The sequence below is a fragment of the Castanea sativa genome, chromosome 5, assembly GCF_040712315.1.
Source record: "Castanea sativa cultivar Marrone di Chiusa Pesio chromosome 5, ASM4071231v1".
Lineage (NCBI taxonomy): Eukaryota > Viridiplantae > Streptophyta > Magnoliopsida > Fagales > Fagaceae > Castanea > Castanea sativa.
In genome coordinates, this window is record NC_134017.1 from 10555528 (window position 1) to 10565372 (window position 9845).

General features: G+C 38.4%; 1 protein-coding gene across 1 annotated transcript; it reads right to left on the bottom strand.

Moving 5' to 3' along the window:
* Positions 1 to 603, bottom strand: LOC142634711 (zinc finger BED domain-containing protein RICESLEEPER 2-like). The gene has a single exon (XM_075808982.1). It carries the CDS (start codon positions 601 to 603, stop codon positions 1 to 3), a length of 603 nt encoding a protein of 200 aa, XP_075665097.1.
* Positions 604 to 9845: the final 9242 nt, after the last annotated feature.

Sequence of the window (9845 nt, forward strand, 5' to 3'; positions counted from 1 at the left end):
TCATAGGCTTAGGGCATTCATATTCTGAAAAAGCTTATACAATGTAGTCTCAACGCTGTCCACCTTCATTTTAGCAATGTATTCAATTGGCTCTATTTTCTTGAAAATATAGTCCACATAATCCAACATATACCTTGGATCAAGAACAATGGCACAAGCTAGCACCACACTATAAGAATCCCAATATTTGTCAAATTCAACTTTCATCTGTTCTGCCATATTACTGATAAATGAATCTTGGCTCTCCATTTCTTCAAGTAAGAGCAATTCAATTTGAGACACTCCTTGAAAATATAGATTTGTTGTAGGGTAATCAATTCCAGAAAATAGAGTTGTAATGTCATAGAAAGGTTTCAAAAACTGAGTTATCCTTTCAACTCTATTCCATTCATTCCTTGATGGACAATGCTTGAAATTAGCATCTTCCTCTGCTAAACGGTTCAACACAAAACGATATCTCATAGCACTATCAATCATGTCATATGTTGCATTCCATTTTGTACACACATCTAAACGTAAACCCTTTGTTCTCTTCATACCAACTAGTTTTGCACATTCATCAAATCTACACATTCTACTCTCTGATCCTTTAAGATATTTCATAGTTTCTCAGATCTTAATCACTGAGTCATCTATTACTTTCAATCCTTCTTGAACAATAAGATTCAATATATGAGTACCACAACGCACATGGAAAAAGATACCATCACATAACAATAAACCCCCCTCATTAAGCTTTTTCTTTAGGAAATCTTGGTAATTATCATTATTAGATGCATTATCTAAAGTAATGGACAATATTTTCTTCTCAATACCCCATTCTTCCAAGAAACTTAAAATTTTCTCGTATAAAAGAATTCCCGTGTGTGGAGGTGGCATCTGACAAAATTCAAGATGATGTTTTTCAATTCCCAATTCTCATCCACATAATGTGCTGTAAGACAAATATATCCCTCACTTGTAACAGAGGTCCATAAATCTGAAGTCAAACATATTCTACTAGGAATTAATTTCAACTTATTTCTAACATCATCCTTCTCTTTCTTGTAAAGTTTTAGAACATAAGCTTTTGAAGTATTCCTAGAAATATGTTTAACATCTGAATTTAGATTGCTAAAAACTTTTCTAATGCCCTCATACTCAACAAAGCTAAATGGTAAATTATGTTTAATAATAGCCTCCGCTAAAATTTTACGAAACTCTTCTTGAATTATCTTGTTTTGTAACACCCTACACTCTTCTTCACCATCTTGTTTTACTTCATTTCGTTTTAAGCATTTGAGAAGATGGCGATGCAAGTTTGATATTCCATGATGACTATCCGCCAAAAAAAATTTCCCACACCATTGACAAGTAGCCTTACTTATCCCTTCTTCATTAATAGGCAATTTCACAAATTCAGTCCAAACTGTAGAAGTGTGATGTTTTTCCTTTTTATTTTTCCCTGAAACTCTTTTTGGTTTCTTAAACTTTGATTTTGAATTGACTCTTAAAGATGGTGAAGGATTAGTAGAAATATCCATAATTGTAGCATCATCATCACTTTCCAAATTTACAGCTAGTGAAGCTGCTGTACTCTAATTATCAAAGCAAAATATATAATTAAAATTAAAATTCTAGTCTATTTAAAACATCTAAAGAAACTGTGAACGTAACTACATAAGTGATAACACATTCATCCAAATGACATAGAGGTAGAGGCAGAGGCAGAGCAGTATACCATATTTGATGACACATTCATCCAAATGACACATTCATTCAATAATCAAACACACAAACACTTAAATATAATGTTAGCAGAGGCAGAGTAGTATACTATATTATTATTGATAATCATAAATTCATAATATTAAAAAATCAATCCAAAAACTAAAAACATTTAGGGATTTAAGAGAATGATGAAAATGATTTAACTTACCTTCACCATAGTTGATGATTTGTGGTTGAGCTCTTCTTAAATGGGTCAGCAGCTGTGTGGGCCGTGTGGCCTATGGGTGGCGAGAGACAGAGAACTGAGAGAAGTGAGAAAGCAGGGCAATGAAGAAGCATAGAGGGGCAAGCTTTGACTGCTTTGTGTGAAAATAAAAAAGTGTGGAATGCTGAATGTGTGAAGAAGGCAGGCCGGAGGCGCAAGAGAAACTAAGAATTGAAAGACAAAAAGAGTAGAGCAGAAGACTGAAGTACTGAATTAAGGAAGAGGAACTTTTAGGTTTGTAAATTTGTATTCTACATTATGTCATTTAGTGTTTTTGGCTTTGGAAAATCTGAAATGGACGGACCTGTTGGTGTAAGGTGCTGTGAGTTGTCAATTGTCATGTCATGACAATTGTTTCAATTTTTATTAGTTTATAATTTTATATGATTATATTGAATCATTTTATTACTAGTTTTGGTACTGAGGTGCTTTATGCACCTAGTATCAGGACATAATTTAAATATTTTTTTAGCAAAATTTTTTATCGAGTCGGGTCACAAGTCAACCCGTTTTTGCTTCGGGTCAAAAAAATCAGGTTCGAATTAGGTATTTTTCGAGTCGGGTCGGGTCAGAAAATTCTGACCCGTATTGCCATGTCTAACCCTAGGTGGGCTCAAAAACCCTAATTGTGATTTGGCCGTCAGAACAAAAGTTGAAACCAACGCCACTGCAAAGATTATCATATTCTCATTCCAACGACTATCATGAAAACCGGGATAATGCATCGATCGATGTACTACTAACTTCCCAGAGCCATAACTTTTGATCTGACCGTTAGATTTTCAAGTTCCATACCTTTTCAGAATTAGGAAGTCAACATCTTTCCAAGGGTGTCAAGATCAACCCGATTAGAGGAACTTTCAAGGTGGCGACCCTTGAAGGGAGCCTCCTCAAAAAGCGTGCTGGGGCTATAAATAGCCCCAGACACCCCCAAGACCAAAAAAGGAAAAAAAAAAGAAAAAAGAAAAAAGGAGAAGGCTCACCAAGTTGTTTGCTTTGCTTGGACGTTTTCTACACGTTTTTTCTCTCTTCCAAACACAAAAAACACAAAAAAAAAAAAAAAACACACATCAAAGCCTCTTGATTCTTCCTTCTTCACCAAAAATACAAGGTAGTGTTCTTGCACCTAATCTTCTTTTCCTTGGTTCTACATCTTGGATTTAGGGTTTAGGGTTGTGGATGTAGCTTTTTAGCTACTATCCATGCCCCTAACTTTCTAAATATTTTTCTAGCATTTATCTTGCTCTTTTTGCCTTAATAACATGATTTATTACTTTCTTTAGCATGTTTCTTGTTTTATCTTACTCCTAGCATGTTCTTAGCTTAGATCCATGTTCTTCGATGCTTGTTTATGTGTTTTTTGTCTCGATCTACATGTTTTGTTGCCCTTTTCGTTCTATGTTGATGTTAGGGTTAGATGCTCACATGCTTGTATGATGTTTTTGGCTATGCCTTGTTTGGATCTATGTGTTTATGTGTACATTTCCATGTTGTATGATTAGATCCTTTTCTTTGCATGCTTATAGGCTTGAATTCATGTTCTTCCATGTTTATGTGCTAGGATCTACACGTTTACATGCATGTTTCTATGCCTACTTGTCTTGACCTTTGTTCTCACATGCCTACATGCTTAGATCTATGTTCTCTACATGCTTTATGCCATCTTTCATGTGCTTGTGCGCTCCATGCCATGTTTGTGTGCCTAGGCCTAGACTATGTTTGTCAATCCATGTGTTATTGTAGCCCTTTTGTCACTTTTGTCACTCTTTCTTGTGTTTTGGCCTATTGGTTCGGATCCAATCTTGACCCTATGGTCTTGGTTCTCATTTGTACGCCTTGGCCCATATCGAAGGGTTTAGATCACCCCATTTGCATGTTTATGTTTGCTTGCTTGTATGCTTTATCTTCCATGTTAGCCTTTCGAGTTCTAGGTTTTGCCATGCTTGATGCCCTTTGCGAGTTTGTGGTTGTGTGGTTATGTCCGACGCCCCTGAGGCCTAGTTTGGGTGTAATCACTTGGGATGCGTCTCCGGATGCTAGGTTGCTTTGTGCATACCTTCCCCTTTTCCACTTTGTGCGATGATATGCTTGCCATGCTTGTTTGCGCCACCTATTGGCTTTCTATGCATCTTTACACGCTTGCTTACATGTCCATGCATGAGTCTTGATTGTATGTGTCATCCATGCTTCAAGACAATGAAGTTATGGACATTTGATCCAAACCTACATTTGTCCCTCGCGGACACCACCTTTTGTTTGTTTTCTTGCTTCTCATTTGTTTGCTTGTTTTCTTGTTTTTTTGCTTGCCATGTCTATCATGCACATTTGCTTTATACCTTTTTCATGCTCTTTACGCCTTTTCCTTCCCTCACTTGTCTGTTGGTTTCTTGTTTTTGCCCTCGTATGTACACACAAGGAGCGAGGATGCTTGGAGCTAGGGCATGGTCTCCCAAGCGCAAGCAAAAAAGGCACGGATGCGAGCATGTAAATATAAGCTAAACGGCTATGTTTAGTTGGTTTAGGAGTTTAGCCTTTCCCATTGAGTTATGTACTCTTTTAAAACCCCATTCCTTCCCCCCTCCTTTTTCTCTTAGATGGGTTGTATTAGATATATCATGCCGTGTATCATTCGTCCTCATCTCTAGAATATGGGGATTCTTGTTTACTTTCTTGCACCTATATTTTGGGCCATACTCTAGGGATGTAGGCATTTACTTTCATGCTCTGTGTGCTAGCATTGTGCATGATGTATGTGTATATACCTGCTCTACCCCTTCCGGTGTGATTGTCACATTCCATGTCACCTAAGGCAAGCAATGCCTAATTTCCACCGCGAAAGTAAGGTGACACGTCGCCAGATTTTCGCTGTGGAAATCTGGTACTTTGCCCGAACGCCTTAGGAAAACATAGATTAGGACCACACCGTTTCAAAAGCCAAACCTCAAAGCCTCCCCATGCATGCAAAGCCCCAAAAGCCAATACCAAAATCATGTTTTTATTACCAATCTCCAAAAATTAAGGTCTTATCAAAACAAAGGACTGTCCTTGGACAGGCGTTGTGGGGTGCCTAACACCTTCCCCACATGTAACCAAACTTCCGGACTCAAGAATCACAATTTTTTTGCCATTCATATTAGATTGGGAAAAATGCCATTTTTCTTAGCCTAGGATTAGTAATGAAATCAACTAGAAATAGGTGACCAATCAAACCTTAGAAAAACCTAATGATTGGTGGTGACTTCACTCACCTTTGGTAATCCCTTAAAATTTAGCCAAGATTCCCGCCACACCACCAAAGCTAGACACCTACCCTCCTCCACCGAGAGAGAGAGAGAGAGAGAGAGAGAGAGAGAGAGAGAGAGCACCTGAAGCTCTGCGCAAACAATGTCGATCATTCGAGAGGGGCCTCCAACGGGCCTCACGCACGCGGGAGCGTCCCCACGGCGGGTGGTCGAACGAATGCATGTGGTTCTCCGTTTCGGGCCAAGCGTTAACAAGGAGAAAGGGTTCAAACTGGGAGATTAGCATCATGTTGTAATTATCTATATATATAATTGTTTATTTATTTATGTTAATCTCCATTAATATTTTTTGGTTCTAGTACCATATGCCTTCTTTATTATAGTCCTTGAGCTCCCATATGAATACATTTTCTTTTTGTGGATTATCCAAAACCTAAATTATCCTCTGGCAGTTGTTTCAGACGGCAAGACCATCAAATCTTCCATGGGATGAGAGGTGCTACGTCCACAACATTTTTACAACATTTTTACAACAAATCATAGGTGGTTAGTTGTTATTGGTTCAAATTTGAACCTAACACTAAGATTACTTTTTTGCCCCAACAATAACAACCAGTAACATCCTGCCACTTAGGATTTGTTGTAAAAATGTTATAAAAATGTTGTGGACATATCATTTCTCTGTTCTATTTTATAGGATGTTCAAAGAAACAGCAACATGTGTTGTTGAAGAGATGTATATCTCATTCTTCGTTGTTGGGTTAAGATAGCTTGACCTTGGTTAATTAATTCAATTAGGTTCAATTGCATGCAAATTGTGAAGGCACCAACAAATCACCAAAAAACTAAGTGCAGCAAAAAATAAATTATACACAGTGATTTGTTGACAAATGGGAAAAACCTCGCAAGGAAAAAAACCTCACCAAGTAATTTTAGGGTCACCACTCCCAAGGATCCACTAATCAACAATCAAGCGGTTACAACTATAAAGAAACTTACCAACTATCCTAGCCTATCTCGAAAAACCAACCTACAATTGAACCTTTATTTCAATACCCAATTGGACTTAATCTTGTAGTAGTCTTCGTTCCTTTGATGCACAAACCTCCAATTTGTGATTAACCCTTTGCACGGATCCCAGTAAGTTACCAACTCCAACAACTTGAACAGATGTTGTTGGCTGCAAAGTTCTTTACTTCATCAAGAATGAAGATCAGGAAGCACTTGGTTACAAAACCCTATGGAGTACAAACGTAGTAACTTCTCACAGAGAAAATAAGCATTTCGGTCTTTGTATCCGTGTGTGACGGCTTTTAAAATAAGCCTTATATATATCTAGGGTTGTGAGAAAAGAAACCCTAAACAAATACACAAGCCTAGGCTGAATTTCAGATCTGGAAATTTTGAAATCGTATATGATGAGTACCGCATGAATGGTCGTCTATAACTCAAAAACTGTCTATAACAATGATGAGTAAGAGTGTGGATTAGCGTAAATGCATTTAGTCTAGATAGCATTTAATGATTGAGTGATAAATGAGCATGAAACCGTTATCTCTGTCCAATAATGTGCAATTAAAGGTTGGTTACAAATAGCAAACGTTGGGATTAAATGACCATCATTGAGCATTAAATCCTCCGACTACAGTGTAACATGAGACTGAGCATTAACTTAGCTTAAGGCTATATAAAGCCAGGAAAGATAGGTAAAAGGGACAAGATTTACATACTACAGAATTGAGATTCCTAAATAGTTGAAACTAACTTGAGCATTAGAGGGTCTCTGGTAGGCCCTAAATCAGTGCCATTATCTATTTGGTGTTTTCTCTTACACAGGATCTCAGGTCGTCCATCGTACTAATGAGGGACATACTGACCAGGTGAAATCGTGTTTCATTAATTTGGCGTCGTCTATGGGAATCCGAAACATAATCCGTTGAACTCCCTATTGACTAAGTTCCATAGAACTGATGGACTCAAACGTTATTGCACCACCAGATCTGGTGGTAATGGCTCAACAAATTCAAGTACTGATAGCTAATGTGCAAGAATTGATGAAACAGAATGAAGACTTGGAGCGGAAGGCACGTCGTGAGGGCACGAGTCTATCATAGTGTCGGCGTAACCACAACGACAATGATGATGAAGTCTAGAGCCCAAGAATTAGCAGAAGAGAAACTTCAGAATACCCCACGCAGTCAACTTGTGGCAGTGATCAAATGACAAAGAACATGAGGAAAGAGCTAGACGAAGTCAAAAATGCCATGAATGGTAAGACAACTATAAACCTTGATGGCATGATCAAAAGAACAGACTCACCCTTCACTACTAGCGTTCTAGAGTGCCCTTTGCCTCTCAAATTTTGTCTCCCTCAGCTGGAAGTTTACGATGGCATGAAAGACCCTTTGAATCACATAGGGGCATTCAAGACAATTCTAAGCCTCCAGCAAACCCCAGATGAAGTTATTTGCAGGACATTTTCGGCCACCCTTTGGGGAGCAGCAAGGGCCTGGTTCAGTAGACTGCTGTAGCATCTATTGCAAATTTTGATTAGCTGAGTGACTCCTTTGTTTTTCATTTCATTGGGGGCTAATACCATAAGAGGCCCACCTTTTATCTGTTAACCGTGAAACAGCAAGAAGGAGAAACCCTAAGAGAGTATGTAAAACGTTTCAACAAAGCAGTATTAGAAATTGACAAAGCAGATGACCAGGTAATAATGACGACCTTCCAAGCAGGGTTGAACAATCCTGACCTAGTTTTCTCTCTAGGGAAACTCCTCTAACTTCAATGACGGACTTGCTATTCAAAGCGCAAAAATACATCAATGGGGAAGATGCACTAACTGCAAAGGGATTGACAGGTAAGCAAAAGAAGGAAGAAACCTCACAAATGCCAAGGGCAAGAAGAAAGATCGTAAGGATAACCTCACAGATGCCAAGGCTAGCAAAGGTGGTCTAGAGACATTGTCAAAGAAGAAGTTGAATTTCACTCCTTTGCTGATGCCCACTGACAAAATCCTCATGCAGATAAAGGATGACCCAACGTTGAAATGGCCCAAACCTCTAAGCTTGTCCTTAAAGCAGAGAGATACAAAGAAATACTGCCACTTCCACAATGACCATGGTCATTATATTGACAAGTGTCGAGATTTGAAAGAGCAGATTGTTAGGACATATGTGATTCAATGTTAGGAACATATGTAACTATTTATGCAATTGGCTAATCGTTTGACAAAAGGCACTTTACTTGTAATTGGGTAGATCTAGGATGTGTTTAATGTTTCAAGAAATCTTGTTCCAAGATCAAGTATTGAAGCCATGCAAGTTTGTCCAAGATTCAAGTGTGATAAGTGTTGTTCTTTAAAGCTCGAAAGCTAGCATCTATCGAGACTTGAAGAGCTGTTCCAGCTAGCAACTCGATAGTAGCTCGACAAATAGGTTATCTGTCGAGGTTTATGAAACTCAGATTTTCTGGTCTGTTTTTCATCCAATTTGTGATTATGTGTTTAAGCTTTCTTTTTCTCACAACCCTAGACATATAAAAGGATTATTTTAAGGGCTGTCAAAGGTTACATAGCCAAGAGCACAATTTGGGAGTGTGGGGTTGCACAAGACGTAAGGGCTGGCTGTGCAATAAGTCTGCAGAAGTGTATCACTGATTTCCATAATATTGTGGCGTTATTTGAGTACTTAATGGACCGATTATCTACATCTGATTTTGAGGTCTTCATTGTTCAAGCCTGGCTTCTTTGGAATCAGAGAAATGTGGTTGTTCACAGAGGCCAGATAAGGAATCCAAAATGGCTAAATCAGAGAGCAATGGAGTACTTAGACGAGTATAGGAAAGCGCAAGACCAGATAACTCTTCCAAACACCGCGGCACAGTCCAGACAGAGCTGGAGCCTCCTTCATCATCGATATATAAACTTAACTTTGATGCAGTTATATTTGATGGGATTCAGTGCTCGGGCTTTTGGGCAATAATCAGAAATTCACATGGTGAAGTAATGGTGGCAATGTCTGTTAAGGGACCTTCAGTCATTAGCAGTGAAGAAGCGGAGGCATTGGCATGTAGAAAGGCTATTGAATTTGCTGTGGAAGCTGGTTTTTCAGAGTTGATAGTTGAAGGTGACAATAGTGCAGTCATGAAAGCAATGGCAGGTTCATTAGGTGGCTACTCGTTGCTGGGACATGTGTATGAAGACATCCATTGCAACCTTCGTGGGTTGCACTCGGTTTCTATAAGTTGTATTAGAAGAGGGGGAAATAGGGCACAATATGCTAGAAATGTTACTGTTGAGTTGTATTGGATGGAGGATGCTCCACCGTTTGTCCTAGAAGCCTTGTACCATGACTGTTTAAATATTAATGAATGAACATTTGCATTGTCTTCCAAAAAAAAAAAAAAAACAGAGTTATTCCACAAGTATAAGTGTTTGAGGAGTGTGGGGGGATAAGAGCCGAGGTTCAAGTCTCTAGGAATGAGCTTCACACACATATACACTTAAATTAGGCTATAATAGAATTTTTATCTTGTCTATATATATTAAAAAAAAAAAAAAAAAAAAGAGACTGAGGACAATTGGCATCCATTAGGACCATTACAATACAAAGCAAATATTTTTC